Raw genomic sequence first — 16756 nt, forward strand, 5'->3', positions numbered from 1 at the left:
ACATTAATCCGTTGCTATAGTGACATGAGAGGTGCACCGTTCATTGAGAGAGGGAACTAAGGTGTAGTACTGAGTTCTCCGTAAATCTGATACCCGCAGTGACAAGGAAAGGTACAAAATTTTACCCTTTTTTCCGAGAGTGTGCCATCGTAAACTTAGCTGGGAGCTTTAGGAATAACTAAAAAGGCATCAGTTTTGTACCTTCTTCAATAATACATCTTAGTATACTCTCGGTCCACGCTATTCCCCCCATTCCACCGCATCAAGATGACGCATATCAAACTTGTCGTAACGTAATATTGGCCTACATTTCAACCGGACGTTAAAGGTATGAAGGGAGTGATGTAATCGCTGCAAAATGCATCCAGCTGTAAAATTAGCGCTTCTTAAAACAACAGAAACTGACACTATTGCCACGGCTGACAATGTTTTTTTTATTTCCCATAATGCCCCGGTGACGTGAGTACCCCCCACCAGCACGCGCTCGGCCTTTGGATCAGGCTCAGCTCTCTGTCGCCGTGCAGGTGTATCTTGTCCCGGGTGCTGCCACCTGTTTTGGCAGCAAACTGTCAGTCAGGCAGTTTCATTTTAGCAGATTTAGCATTTTACCTTCCCGCAGCTAGTTTGACACTGACCACCCGCTCCAGAGGCTTTACTGCAACACATTGTTTAAACTATTCGGATTATTTTTTTTAAGAATTGACTTTAGCATGTGGTTCATTGTTCTGTCAGATTGTCTTTTCTGTTTTTTGCCCTGCTAGCTGTCTATTTCCCTCTACTGATGAATGTTACATGTGATTCTTGCATTTCCATTAGGCTATTCAGGCCCAGCAGTCTGCGATTCCCTTTGTGCTATTATCTGACCCATGCAGGAATAGGAGTATGAAGAAACGGACTCAAACATCCATCAAAACATTTCAGAAATAAAACGATGACAACAAACTGCATGTTATAGATTTTAAAGTGTTACCCTTTAGAATGCATTTCAATAGCTACGCGTGCATCAAAATCTGATAATTGTAAATTTCAATACATTAAAATTTTGTCAGATTACAATACACGGAAATAAGTTACATGTTTATTATTATTATTATTAATAATAATAATAATAATAATAGATAGATAGATAGATACTTTATCTTCGCGGGGAAGTTCGGTTTGCTTCCCCCAACTTGCTGCAAAGGGCAGCCACCAATTTCAGCGCATAGGGAGCTGGGGGTCAAGTGTCTTGCTCAAGGACCCACGGATGTGCCGAGGCTGGGCCTGACCCGAGGACCGTCCGTTTTAAATGAGCTCACGTCCTACTGTTTGTCAACGAGGGATTTTAAGGAGCCGTGGCAGCAAGTAAATATGTTTCCAAATTCGGTCTTTTTGTCAGTGTCTTCTGCATGAGAATAACTTTATGTTTGTCGTGTATGTGCATGTGCATGAGCACGCTTGAGGACAAGCACTGAAAGAAAATACACTTGACCGCCTTGATTCGTGAAAAGCTACCGATTCACTCATAGCACATTAACACGTTTCCTGTCCAGCGCCCAACATTTATCGATTTATTTCTATTTGTTTAGAATGACGACAGAGGGAGCAGAATCCTCTCCAGTTTGGTTCATTTTCAACGCCAGAGCTGAGAAAATCTGGATGGCTGTTCGATGCTAAGTATACCTAAGTGCTATTTCGCGTTGTTGCCTTTTTTGTAGGTTGGGGGGTAACATCTTGACAATACTTCCGCCACAATCCACCCAATGTTGTGCGAAGAAGCCCAAACAAAACAGAGAATAATCTTAACCTTTTCAGTTCTTCTCCAGCAGGATTATGGTGATGTCGGCAGCTTCGGTGGCGTATATCGTATTATGGTTCTGTAACAACGAGAACCCCATCACCTTGACCTAGTAATATCAATTTAGGGCTCATGTTCGCGTGGGCTTAATACTTATCACAACGTCCTGAAATGTTAATTTGTCAAGCTGGAATAGTTTAGGACTCAAAAATGATGTAGTTTTAACACAGGGGAGAATGCCCTAATTAAAATTAGAGAGTGTTGTCTCGCTTTTTTAATATATGCCCAGTGATTAGATTACAGTTTAAGTACTACTATACGTGAACCCATGGGGACGTTTCTCAAGATCTAGAACCGAAAGCACCGAGTTTTTTTTTCTTATCGACTGATCGCTGCGTAATTTTCAATTAACAGGATGTTATTAAAACCTGACAGCCCCGATGCCAAGTAGAACTATTTCTTCTGAGACTTTTCCCCCCATTAATTCAATTATTTTACAGCCCTATTTAACTTCCACCAGTCAGCAGGTACTGTCTGCGTGTGGTTACAGATTAATAAAGACACGGAAAAAAACGACTGTGCAACACGAGCTTTGTGAGTAATTGGCAGATTGCTGGAGGTAAAAAAAATCTCCGCTGGGTAGTACACCAAACACTTTTTCTGGCACGTTGTCAGTGTTCTGGACCCCGGTGGTTTCATGCGCTTCTCACAACCATAGTTACTGCTTAGATTTTGTCACTTTTTACCACCTTGTTAAAACTCCTGTCTGGGTCCCTCGGTTCTTTGCGGCAGAGCGACTGGGAAGGCCAGATTAACGGTGCCACCTGGCGGTGACTTTTCGATTTCTCCTAATTTTATGAGCAGATAGAATGGTGCGTTTCCTGAAAGCTTCCCAACGCTAAAGTACTTCGTTATCTCGTATATTAACCACTGAGCCTAAGCACTCGTTATATACTACGTCGTTCTTTATTTGAACTTCTATCAGCTATTATACATAGACGTGGCCCTAGATAGATAACGAAAACACACTGGCGCTATTTATTTGGACGACAAAGACAACAGCAATAAATAAATAATAGTAATAATAATAAGACAATATCATATGAATTTATAATTTAGGCTATAAAATTAGCGTATGTAATAAAAAGAGCTGTGAATGTAAATTAAATTTCAATTGAATTTGAATTGGGGTTAGAAACGAGATGCAGAATTGCAAGTCGAATTTAAGAAAGTAGAACTAAAGTGGAATTGAATTTACATAAATTAATTTACCAAGTGTAGGCGCAACTGTAAAAATACGGCTTAAAAATACGAATTACACATAAACATACACGGCAAATGTCATGTTATTCAGAATGAAAGAATGCAACATTTGAAGCGCCGAATACAGAATAAATGAACTGTGATTTTGTGTACTATGGTAGAAGAGCACTGCATACAGTCATACAAGTAACTGTATCACAATCCTTCCCATCTGACAACCCACAAACACGCCCAAGAAAACTGTCCTCAGAGATGCTAGCTCATATAAGTAATTAAATATACATAAACAATAAATATGTGCCCATGAAAATGGATTTAGCTGGCTAACGTAAACCAAATGTATATATTTGGAATAGGCGAAAAGATATACGCGATTTTTTTTCTTTTTCTCTTATACAATCATGTTAAAATACAAAGTTAGTATAAATATTTACCATCAGTAAGGTAGATACTATATATAATGATTTATGTTTTGCTAGGTTAAATGGCATTGAAGTGATGTGTGATTGCGTTGAATTTTGTTGAAATGAAATTAATTGAATTGCTCTTCCTGACATTTCGTTTCAAATTTCAATTCAACATTCTGCGGGTTGTGGCCAATTCAATCAAATTCCAAAGTCGTGTATAGAGTCGGGCACCAGTCATAAATTCTGAATTGTGCACAAACCCTGGTACAAGATGAGCTAACCCATCGAATCTGCTATGCATTCAGTCACAGGCTGTATTGTGGGAAAGTGAATCACCCCTTACTACCACACAGTAAAATTCCCAGTGTTAAATTTGCAGTGTTAAAGTGTATTGACTCTATCAGAGTCATTATAACAACAGCTGAAGTAAAACGCCCCCCAGTGCTGGTGTTAATTCGCGGAGTTAAAAGACGCAGTGTCAGAATGACTCTGAATCAGAATCAGATAACTTTATTGATCCCGGAGGAAATTGCTTATGTGATGATTGTCACAACACACAAAGACACAGAGACACAAGAACAATATAAATAATGGTCTAGATAAATCCGAGTAGAGATCTGTACAAAGAAAACCACAATATGGAAAGACTATGCTACATACAGAAATGCTTGGTATAACATCTGTAAGTCACGCAGCTGAGTGAAAACTATTGACATAGTGGTAACTTTGAATAAATTATTGCAATCTGGAGCTGGAAAGCTCCTCCCACCACAGACTCATTTTCAAACCGACAGGAGTTTTCACGGCGCCATTTTTGCAGGCGAGTTACAACGGTAAGCTTTTCATATTTGGTTATTAAACCAACAATTGGACATTTTCAACAACAGGCAGCATGTTAAAATAACGATACAATCTGACTGTCCACATTTCTGAAATATTTCATTTTGTTCCAGAAGCAAATGTGACCGTGTCTAATTGCAAACGTAAAGTCGTTAATTAGCTAAACAAGTTGGCTGCTATCGGTGTTGGCTAAGACTGTAAGGCCAGTGTTCGAAAATTATTGCAGTGTGTAGTGGAGATTGTGTTGTGTTCTAGCATGTTCGAAATTCTGCTAAATTAAACCCTCCATGTGTTGGGAGCTCCGTATTAACATTAACTAGCTAACTAGCATTTTGGCTAACCTAGGTGCGCGGGCAGTCCGCTCGTTACCTTTACATTTTAAATGAGGTAACGATTAACTAGTTAACATTTTACACTAACGTTACGTCTTTTTCACTTGTTTTTGGTTTCTATGGAGGACGTTTTGAGTAGGGTTATTGTTTTATTTCAACTAGTGATGCGTGGTTACAACCAACACGCGATATAAGCTTGATAAAGTTAAAAAAAAAAAAAGGTCCAGGATCCATTTTATAATGCTTTCTTTTAGTTATTTGAACTTAAGATGACAGCATTTGTATCTGTAATAAGTTGACTTGATGGTGACGTTACTAATGTTGAATGGTGATATTGACACAAGTAACGTTATCTGTTCCTTTTTGCTGTTTTGCAATTGCCAGACTTCAGTATGTTAAGCTAACGTTGAAGGAAATGCTGACTCTCTAGTGCTAAGTTAGATAAATTAGCGATTAGACTGTGGTAAGAACAGACACATGGGGAAGGTTTGGGGAGGCTGCTGCACCACTGTACTGAAGAAGGTAAACGTAATTTAACTGTGTTTTTGTTTTTTTGCTCTGGTTTCAAGTAGAGGTCGACCGATATATCGGCCGATATATCGGGCCGATATTTGACATTGTTTTAATGTATCCGCATTGGCCGATATGCGAGTGTAGTACGCCGATTTACAGACAGGCAAGTCTGCGGATATCCCGGTGTTATTGTTACTGTGGAACACGTGACCCATGCTGCCTCGTGCAGGGCCCCAGCCAGAAGTTTTGAAAGAATCCAGGGAGAAAACGGTAAGGCTTAAATTCTGATCTTTCAAAGACCTATTTATTTAACTGGTTTGCTATGGAATGTTGATCTAAAAGAAACGGGAGCGCTACTGAAATAGAGCGTGAATTACGCTGTGGGGAACTGGTGTGATGATAATGAGTCTTCAACCAACTGACAGTTTTGTGGACTTGTTGGTGGGCTCACGGACGTTTTTTAATCAAAAATTATTTTAACTTTTCACTTTAGCCGAGGCTAACAATGGTCCTTCCTTGCAACTTGTTTACATCTGACAGCGTAGATTCGAACGATTTGTCAGATGTCTAGATAAAAAGTGCACGAGTTTGCGTAGTTTGTGACGTTGTCGACGGAAACTATCTCTAGGGGCCGACGTTGTCCTTGCATACAAGGCTGTCTAATACAACAGTTATATTATTTTCTGCGATGGCTGCATTATGATTGTGAATTTGGCTTGTTAGCTGTCTGTCTGCTAACAACAGCCTTGTACACTACTCATCATACCATGATGCACTTGGTTACTAGTGTTTTTTCTTTCAAAATATGAGTGTTATTGTTTTAATGTGCATGGAATACTGGAATTGTAGAATGAATTGAAGATGAAGGCACTATAATGAAAATGCTAATGTTGCATTTTTTTCTTCTGTTGTAGTAATTGCTGTCTGATGGCTGAACAAAAATGGACTGGAAGTGTGATTAAAACTGAAGATAACATGAACATAAAAACATGAGTTTGCCGCTATATTGTGCACTAAGAGATTCTGATCCTGCTATTTTTATTGTTTACAAGTTGTATTGTGTTTTTATTTAAGTTTATATTTAAATTTACTCAAGTCAGTATTCAATAAATGCCGAGTTGAGATTTTGTTTGTATCGTTTGTTATTGTTAGTGTGATATTTTACCATGCAAATAGAGGGGAAAACGTCCAATTATCAGCCAGAAAAAATCGGCAGCATGTATCGCCATCGGCTGACCCTGACTCCTAATTATCGGCTTCGGCTATTGATAAACCCATATCGGTCGACCTCTAGTTTCAAGTTATGAGTAGAGTAACATTACATGACATGGTTTCAATACAGTGAAGCAGGATTTTCGGTAGTTATTTAGAAGTACTAGTAATTCTCATGCCCTGCGATGGGCTGGCCCCCCATCCTGGGTTGTTCCCTGCCTCGTGCCCATTGATTCCGGGATAGGCTCCGGACCCCCCGCGACCCAGTAGGATAAGCGGTTTGGAAAATGGATGGATGGATGGATAGTAATTCTCATGTAGATGAAACACTCAGTTAGTATAGGCCAATGAAGTTAGCCAACCACCGCAAACTACAGCCAGAGAGCTGAAACACCTGTTATACTCAAATAAATGTAACATGGAAGACACCATAAACATAGGGAGGGGTTACTGCAGGGCTGTTTTGCTCGTATTTATGGGACTGTTAATATTCACTTTTTTCTGTTTATTGTTCAATGAAGTGCACTGACTATAAGAAATTACTGTCTACAGGAAGCATGCTGCTTAAAGCAAAACTCGGAGGTGTGCAGAAATTTGTCAGAGTTTCTGAGCCAAGCCTTAAGGAATTTTTGATTGCCGGTAAGAAACCAACATTGTACAAGGGGCTTCAAGTTCTTTTAGTCACTTAGTTTCCTCAAACTGCTTTTTAAGATTAATTGAAAATGATCTGCATTTAATTTCTTCTTAGTTATGAATGTGTATTTAGTGGAAAAACAGCATAATCTGAGTCACACCGTTTTAATCTTGTGCCCATCTATACACGTATCAAGCATCTGTTAGTGGTTCTTCATTTTGTTTTTATTTACCTGAGTCACTTTTGAAAATGTATCTTGAAATGATTTTCATTTAGGTAAAGTAAAATTATTAAATGTCATGTAATCCTTTTGTTTACACACACTTGTGTGCGTCTTTTCCAGCATTTGCAAAGTTTGGTGTGCCAGCCATAATAGAAGGTGTGAAAGTTTTTGACAGTTCAGGGACTGAGTTGGATGATGATGTATTTGAAGATATAGTAACGGATCCCTCAACTGGGGTACTAACCATCAAATATGACACAGGTTTGTTTGAGTGATGTCTGTTTCATTAAAAGCAAGTTTTTTTCTTATCAGTTTTATATTGTTTATTGAGTGTTTAAAATGTGTCTATGAAGGAACCATACAGTATAAATTGATTTGTTTTGCTCCCGTTTTTGAGGTTTGGAAACAGCTGCTACAGAAGTGTCTCCTGAGCAGTCGCAGTTATCATCGTCACATTCTTCAGATTCACAGGACACGGTCATCCTTTCAGACAGCCCTTCTAGCAAACGCAGGAAGCTGGACGCAGAAGCTAAGCAAGTAAGAGTTAACTGACTTCTATATATTCTAACAGCGTCATTGTTATATCACCTTATTTTGTGAGTAGTTTATGTACTCTGAACTGCATTGGTTATGATAACATGTAGAATGTTTTTATTATGTTTTCAAGTTGGTGGAATCCATTCTCACCAGCAAATCTGGCGGAGAACGTATAATAAATGAATACATTCGAACCAAGTCCTTGGTGGATGAAACCAGAAGAAAAATGGTGAACATACTGGTAGCTGACATGACAGAAAAAAATGGGTAATTTTTTTCAGGCCCTTTGCTTTTACTATAGTTGTTAAATTATTTTAAATCTGTATTAATTCCAGGAAAGCTGACAAGTTCTTTGCCTTTTGATCTTGCAGAACATCACCACCACGCCAGGTAAAAGAAATGTATGCCAGAGGAATTGTAACCTTATTCCCCTACCTCAGTGACCCGTACTCCAAAAATGGCTATGTAAGTAGCTCACAGTAATAACTGATACAACTAAAATCAGATTTAAGCATTTTAAATTCTGCCAAAATGCATGTCCTTATCAACTCTTCATTGTAACATAACTTGCTAGCAAACAAAATGTCCATACATGTCGCCCTCCAAGGAACATTATTATGATGGTGAGAGTGGCACTGGGTACTTGGCCTGGAGGATTAAAACCATACAGAGATGCAGTGCTAAAGACAGGCGATTATCATTTGGAGGTAACATTTGTAATTCAGTGGAAATGCACAATGCAGTTCCAAATTGTGGTTCTGCATAAATAATGTATATCAAATGTCATCAGTTTTGGTAAAGGTGTATTTCATATTGTCTATCATCAGGAGATGGATCATCGGGTGAAAACCAGTGTGGAGGACCAACTGGAAGACGAGAGTTGCAGTTTGTTACAGAGAAGGTGCTGAGTGAGGATGAGTGCAAGGAAGCAATCTCACTGATGAAACATTCAGCTGATGAAGACACAGTCAAGAAGAAGATGAAGTTGACAGCAGTTTATCGCCGCAACATGGTCCTTGACCCCTTGCTGTCAAGCAACATACTGTCCTATTTTCCACGTTTTAAAGATATCAAAGGCTTGGTAAATATTTGTCATTAATTTGACAATATAAATACACTTTAATATTTTGTAGACAGTAGGTATAACTCTCCATCTATCCCTGTTACAGATTGAACAGGATTTTGTACTGATGTTTGGTGAGGATGTATCAGGCAGGTTTCTGGAGAGGTGGCCAACAACATTCAAAGGAAAGATTATCCAACAAGGCAGAAAGCTTCCTTCTGCCAGTGACCTGGAAGAACTCTTGCTGGCAGCTGACCCTCCTGAGGATGCCACTGAAGTTAATGCTGACATTGGTGAGCTGTTTGTATATTTTCTTTTAATTTGATTAGCACATTCACAGGGTGCAGACAGAAGCTGCTCTAAATGACCAAAATCAAAAATTACCCGTTTTGATTTTGTGTGGCTGCTTATTTTTTATACATACTGTTTGATAGGAAATGTATTGGCATCAAATTTCATTATCTACATATCAATATAATATTTAAAACTTGCTGGAGATACAGGCATTGAATCAGCTGTAATATTTTTTTTTAAATAGGAGAAAATCTGTCACAGAACAGCTATCCTTTTTGTATTTTGGGTCTTAAACATTTTGTCAATGCAGATGCACTGAACTTTATTAAAAACAAATCTTTTGCAGGTTGGGACAGTGACCTTTCAACAATTTTATTGCTATTACATCTGATTCCACCATCTGGACAGGGTCGGAAAAGACCAGGAAAGGTGTCAGCTTCCCAAGCGGAAAAGCATCTTGTGGTCTTCAAAAAGGTTTGTGTTTTCTCTTTTTAGGGTATGAATTACCAGTTTAAGTATTATAACCACTTGGTTCTTATTGTCTGTCTGTATTTATCTTTTCAGACTGGGACAAATATCCAAGAGCATCTTGATGCCATCACTACTAGCACTCAACCCTACCTCTTGGCTGTTGGGGTGAAGAAGAATGACATCCACCAGTACTTCATTATTCTTGACAAGAACGCCATACCATGCAAGTCAACCTCTTCTCTAGGTTCTTTTGATGAATTGTTTAAAGCACATTTTGTGTTTGGTACATCTTACAACACCATGCTTCACAACATGTACACATTCATCCAAACCACTGTGTACAACATAGATGTTGGCAAAGTCAAAGAAAGTCCCCGAGTTGCTGAAGTAAGGGCAAGGTTGCTTCATTAGTGCTTGAAGTTTGAATCCCATTGAATTCCTCCATGAAGTGTTTTGTCTGTCAGGCTGAGTTTACTGGTTCAAAAATGCTTGTTAGGCATTTACGGTTAGTTCATGGTTATTTACCTGGAAAAAATCTTCGCCTTAAATGTGCCCAGCGTGGCTGTGGCTGTGTGTTTGGTACTTTTTCTGGTTTTAGAAAACATTTAAATACCAAACACCTTAACTATTTTGACCAACAGGCTGACACTGATGTTAATCTCCAGCCTGATGTGGCAGTTAAACAAGTTAGCAGTGCAGGGGAGGTGGTGTCAACTAATGTAGAAGAGACACCCACAACATCCGAAATATTGAAGTCAAATAAAAGCACTCTGGATATGTGTGCCTCTGCTGTTGCACAGCTCAGGGCAGCGGGATTAAGCCAATCTACTGTAAATAGTTTTGTCTCCTCAATGGAAGAACTGTTTTTTGAGATTCATACTCAGGCTAAAGATACAGCCTTACAGAGCTTACCTTCACAGGACACCACAAGTAAAAACAAATTTGAGCAGTCATTCGAAAACTTTGAAAACCCATTCACACTGTTAAATTCAGAAGCTAAACGAAATAAACACTTTAAACAAAAATGGGCAACTGTTGACCCTGTTGAAATTGTGCTTGGCACAAGATTTGACGGTAGAAGAAACAAGATTACAGGGACTTATGATCAAGTCATTGTAACTGATAGGTTTGCATATGTTCCCATTTTGGAAACACTGAAACAAATCTTTCAAAACCACCATGTTGTTGACATATTCAAGTCCAGGAATATACCCAGAGAAGGTGTGTATACAGATTTACACGATGCTGCCTATGTTAAAGGAAGTCCCCTATTTTCTACAGAAAAAGATGCCTTACAAATTCAACTATTTTATGACGACTTTGAAACTGCAAATCCCTTGGGCTCTAAAAAGGGTGTACATAAGTTAGGTGTAATATACTTTACACTAAGGAATTTTCCCCCAATCTTTAATTCCTCTTTGGTTAATATTCATTTGTGTGCTCTTTTTCATGCACAAGATTCCAAGCGTTATGGCTTTAATTCAATACTTGAGCCACTTGTCAATGATCTGAAAGTACTTGAGACAGAGGGCCTGAAAATTCCCATGTTTAAACACTTGATTCATGGCACTGTAGTCCAGGTCACTGGGGATAATCTTGGCTTACATAGTCTGTTTGGGTTTGTGGAGTCGTTTGCAGCTCGATATTGTTGTCGTTTCTGTCTGCTTGAGAAAGATTGTTTTCAAAGTGTGTTCTGTGAAGATGATTCTGGTGTTGTACTAAGAACTCTTGATATGCATAAGCAGCACTGTGAAAGTTTACAAAGAGATCCTACGCTACCTCATGTATGTGGTGTGAAACGCAGTTGTCTCTTGAATTCACTTAAATATTTCAACACAGCTAACAATTTTTCTGTAGATATCATGCATGACATTTTGGAGGGAGTTGCTCAGTTAGAGGTGAAACTTGTTCTGCAGTACATTCAGGAGAACTTCCTAAGTGCTGAACAGCTTGCTGGTAGAATACATGCCTTTGACTATGGCTACAATCAGCGACGAAACCGCCCTCCAAGGGTAAAGTTGTTTGATGGCAGTAATGATTTAGGGTTAAATGCAATTCAGTCTTGGTGCTTATTGCGTAACGCTCCGTTGCTGTTTGGTGATTTAGTACAGACAGATGATAAGCTTTGGCATCTTCTACTTCTGCTTCTACAAATTGTCAATATTATATTTTCACCAGTGCTATCAGAAGGTATGACCATCTACCTCAAACATTTAATTATTGATCATCATCAGCTCTTTAAGCAGTTATTTCCTACAATCAGTCTCCTACCAAAGCATCACTTCATGATACATTACCCTCGCAGTATCCGAAACATTGGCCCAATTCTGCACATGTGGTGCATGAGATACGAAGCCAAACATAATTTCTTTAAGAAACAATTAAAAAGCTTTAAAAACATTACAAAGACATTGGCCAAAAAACACCAAAGTTGTATGGCAATGTATTGGGAGTCCTTTAGTCTGGAAAAATTAGCCTTAGGACCAGGAAAGATGGTGACACTTGGAGAGCTGAAAGAAGGTCCAGAAATTGCCTTAAAAATTGGAGCTGTATTGTCTACCAGTGTGTTTTCAGCTAAATGGATAAAACATCATGGTACAGAGTACCGCCCTGACTTTATCATCTGTACAGAGGTAGTGTCTGAGATGCCTGTGTTTTGTAAGATCAAGAGTATTGCTGTGAAAGATGACATTGTATTGCTCTGCGGAAAACTGATGGAAACCCTGTGTTTGGATGACCATTACCATGCATTTAGGGTCAGAATGCATCCCAATATGGTTCTGAAAGTGTTAAACATAAATGAGCTGTGTTACTTCAAACCACTTGATCTTCAACTGAAGTATGGCACGTCAGATTCCTCCCTGTATGTTGTTCCATATTGTCATTTTATGTAGAACTAAAGTCATTGTTTTAAAGTGTTTTATATACTACATGAGATGTTTTAATATTTTTAGCCTGACATTAAAATAAAGCAGTTAAACCTATTTTGAAGTCAGTTGTGGTTTTTGCTCATTTGTTTTACATGTAAAAGCATTATTAAAGACAACATTTTTCATGCTGCAAAACAGTGACAGAAGTGTAAAGGTAAAACCACAGGAAGAGTTGAAATAACACTACTTGATGTAAAATGATTTTAAAAATTTACTCAGAGATTAGTGTATGAATAACACAGTATAGAGTAACATCAGCTCTCATCAGAATTATTCGAACCTCCAGTGTTCATTTCTAATAACTCAATTCAGTGTTAAAAATCAATGGGATTTTACTCAAATAGAGGTAATTTATCACTGTGAAAGAGTAAATGATATGACACCACTAGTAGTGTTGCATTGAAGTAACACTATGCAGTGTTACTCAGTGTTAAATTTCTACTCAACTTAGAGTCAATTTTACTCTAAATATTTAACACTATGGAAAGAGTGACTTTAACACCACTTCCGAATGGGACCAAATAGACTCGTGAACAGTGTTAAATTTAACTCTATAAGTGTTATTTAAACACTTCGAATTTTGCTGTGCAGCAACGACAACGGCAGCTATCCAGAGAATTGAGCAACTAAATCAGAGATGGCGATTCAGGTAGCCCAATCAAAAAAACTCTAATTTATAGGTCTAAATAGTGTTTTGTGGGCAGAGACGAACCCTTGGACCATCTCAGTAATAAACAATTAATTGAGAAATACAGGCTGGCCTGCGGTCAGATAATGAGCCTCCTTGGTCTGGTGCAGGATACATTGAAATAGGGACACACTGGAATTTTGCCCTCAGCACAAGGCTGCTTCTTATGACTGTTTCTACTCCCTGCAGACCGTTAGTGAGGCACATGACCTCAGCAAGGCTGTTGTGTCCAAATCTGTGCATGCAGTGACCAGATTACTATTGTGATGAGGGGACAGGGAACAAGTCACTCCTTGGTGAGTCCAAGTCAAGTCTCGAGTCAAAATATCGTAAGTCCGAGTCCAGCCTCAAGTCAAGTGCCCTCAAGTCCATGTCGGATCCAAGTCTTTCCATCATTTTTCACGTCGAGTCAGAAGTCATCAAATTTGTGACTCAAATCCAAGTCAAATGATAAAATGAACAATTATGGGATCCAGAGGGGGGACTATAACCTCAAGTCTTCTTAAAGTCATAGGGCCCAAAATGAGTCATTTACCCTAATGTCCAAGTAGAATCCAGTCACAAGTCATCAAATTTGCCAAATGCCACTGCAGGCATGCCAGCCATTGTGGGGGTAGTGGATGGAATGCTTTTCCTTACACATACTCCCAACCTCTAGAATCCCATCTGCATCTATTGAAAAAAGTGTTCTCGGTGCTAAATGTCCAGGTGATATATAACCATCAAGGATGTTTTACAGGCATTAGGGTCAAGTGGCCTGGGAGGACACATGATGCTTATATCTGGTCCAACTCTGGAGTGGCTTGCTAGTGGCTAGTACATTTGATAGTGGCTGATGCTGAGAGACTGCAGGTCAAGTCAAGGCAAGTCAACTCTTCACGAATACCTGCCAACTGCAGTGTTGAATCCCCAAACCGTGACTGAGGAGAGGTATAAAAACACATAAAGAACACATACTGTTGTAGAGTGGGTTCTGTGCTTGGGGAAGATGTGATTCCAGTGCATGTACAATCCATCCATCTGCTGTTGTGGTTGTGTGTGTTATGCTGCCTAACACTGCAGCGATTATTCTATTAAGATTTCATTTTGGCCGCTTCTTCCTTTCTTTTCAGAAGTGTTGCTACGTTTTCCTAATGCTGATCGACATTGTCCTTTTTTGTTGCTAGGGGGTCATATCATGTTTTGAGCCCATTTACAAAATATATTTTACTGCTTACTAAACTGAACAGTGTGTGTGTGTGTGTGTGTTTAAATGAATGTTGGAATATATTTTTGAGTGTGCGCCTGGATAGACAAGTGTGTGTGTGTGTGACTGTATGTAATGTATGCGTGTGTGTGACAGAGGGTAACAGAGGAAATCCACATCAGATGAAGACTTACTGAAGTGAAATGTGTGTGTTTAAGTGAATGTTGTTAAGTATTTTTAAGAGTGCATTTGGGTATGCAGGCAAGTCATTTGTGTGTGTCTGTAAGTACATGTGATGTAGCCTGTGTGTGTCACAGAGAAAGGGTAAGACAGGGCAATTGGTCCACATCAGACTCACAGTTGTGGCAAGTATAAACAGCTTCTTTTTCAGTGCAACAACATGTTACAACTGTCCCTACACTGACAGCCAAGATAGAACCTGCTATACTAACTTGACACAATAGCTTTGACACATGTTAACCGTGCCTGTTAGAAGGTAAGAAAACGTTGATTAAAATGATTACAATGCTTCACGCAAACATTTTAGACAGTATGACAAAAACTTTGCCTTGAAAAGTATTTTTTTGCAGAAGGAATTGTCACATATAACTGCTTTCTTCCAGAAAGCAAGAGGGGCTAACGGCATGAATATCGTCACTCTAGCTCGTTGCTGATTAGAGGAATAAGTCATGTTGTAACCGTCCCCGCTCTGCCTTACGCAGAATTGATGTTCTCGTTACAGGCAGTCTGTGCATTTCTCACGTGGACGCCGGGGAGGATCAAACATAGAACTACTTTAAGTTCGTTCGTTAAATGTCGGATAACGTAGGGCTTTGAGAAACACTCGCAAATCTCTCTCGTTCTTGACCTACGTTGTTGGTTACAGTATCTCGTTCGTTATTCTCCAAGCCTTGTCGTGCTGTATGGAGCAGGTGGGAGAAAAGGTGACGATCCACTAAAAAGCTCCAAGACGAAGGAATGTATTGGGGAAACTGAAAACACTGGGTGAAACTAAGCAGCACACAGGGAAAAAGACTGGGCACCGGAGCAGCGTGACAAACACACAGTAACATTCACACGATGAATCAGCAAGGCATAGAAGGAGGGCAAGTACATAAATACAACAGACAACCGAGCTGAGAAAGATGTGACACATAAGACAATTAACCAAAAACAATGGCACGGGGAAAACAGGCAACGGGTGCAGTAACTTACACTAATGAACACAAGACTAGGGAAACTCCAGCAAATACCGAAAGTAAGAAACACTAATTATACATTAGGAATAAGTAACATGAAACCAACACACAAACAGGAATGGTTGAAAACAGGACAAAAGCAGGGCAAACCTCTAACAGGGAGACAAAGTAACATTCACTGGGGAAATAAAAACAATAAATACAAATAAATAGGTGAGTTTGGGCCCTGGTCAGCCTCATACCCATAACCAAAAGGCTAACATGTTCAACCAGCCGAACTATGACGCAATCTGGGGAACAGGGAATAGGACAGGGTCGGATGGACGCCAGCCATGACACTAAGATCGTTTGTTACCGGGAAATACACACAGAAACGGTTACCTTTCAACTGCTTTATGCCGTATTAGACACAGAGTGCTGTTACGGCTAAATACATCAATTCGTATTTCAACAGCAGTCTCTTAAAGATAAATAGACGCATAATGTCGGATTACTCAGACTAATTACTGTTCTTTGTTTGTCAATCCTATACATTAATTATAAATTGCGCTAAACCTACAAATGTGTCATAATCCAACTGCTATACTATAGTCTTACGTAATTATTGTGGATTTGAGTAATGTCCATAATTAAGACCCACGCACAACCGTCGATTTGAAATAGACTCCTGTTCAGTTTTAGTGATTAAGACAACGATAGAAACTTTTCTTCTAACTGAATTTCTACAAATACTGCAAAGTAATCTCAGAAACCCCACGCATATCATTTACATGGAACAATCCCTTGGTGTTATACACTTAGCTGTGTTTCAATGTCATGTTAATTACTTGGTATTTATATTTCAGATATCACATAATTTATATGTGACAATTACTGAGAAAGAAAAAACAATGACGGTCGACTTTAAGTATTTATTATACCGTTTGGGAAAATGTCATTTCTAACCCCACTTCAAATCAGCACGGAAGCCTCTCGGCGTCCTACGTCGTGCAGCATCTCCCACCGCGGACAGGGACTTCCCAATCCATCAGGCTCCGGTCCCGCTGCGCCGGAGTTTTCAGAGGCCGGACTCCAGCGAGCTCTACCGCCGCACCGCTGCGCGGAGGAGCCGCCGATCGTCCCGCCCCGGCGCGCTTGGAAAACCGCAGGGAATTTCAAACAAGCCCGATCGTAGCTCGCAGCGGAGA

At 39.4% G+C, this 16756-nt stretch overlaps 1 protein-coding gene across 3 annotated transcripts; it reads left to right on the forward strand.

Annotated features, from left to right (window-relative positions):
- Positions 1-3805: 3805 nt before the first annotated feature.
- Positions 3806-12550, forward strand: LOC125740109 (uncharacterized). 3 transcript variants are annotated; one of them, XM_049010917.1, is made up of 11 exons: positions 3806-5402; positions 6047-6983; positions 7322-7462; positions 7599-7738; positions 7869-8005; positions 8110-8203; positions 8346-8445; positions 8566-8819; positions 8908-9094; positions 9442-9569; positions 9660-12550. In XM_049010917.1, exon 11 carries the CDS (start codon positions 10010-10012, stop codon positions 12458-12460), a length of 2451 nt encoding a protein of 816 aa, XP_048866874.1. In that variant the 5' UTR covers positions 3806-5402; positions 6047-6983; positions 7322-7462; positions 7599-7738; positions 7869-8005; positions 8110-8203; positions 8346-8445; positions 8566-8819; positions 8908-9094; positions 9442-9569; positions 9660-10009; the 3' UTR covers positions 12461-12550. The 3 variants fall into 2 exon arrangements, with proteins under 3 accessions (XP_048866874.1, XP_048866872.1, XP_048866875.1); XM_049010915.1 differs by having other exon boundaries at positions 3806-6983.
- Positions 12551-16756: the final 4206 nt, after the last annotated feature.

The sequence above is a fragment of the Brienomyrus brachyistius genome, chromosome 4, assembly GCF_023856365.1.
Source record: "Brienomyrus brachyistius isolate T26 chromosome 4, BBRACH_0.4, whole genome shotgun sequence".
In the NCBI taxonomy this organism is placed as follows: Eukaryota; Metazoa; Chordata; class Actinopteri; order Osteoglossiformes; family Mormyridae; genus Brienomyrus; species Brienomyrus brachyistius.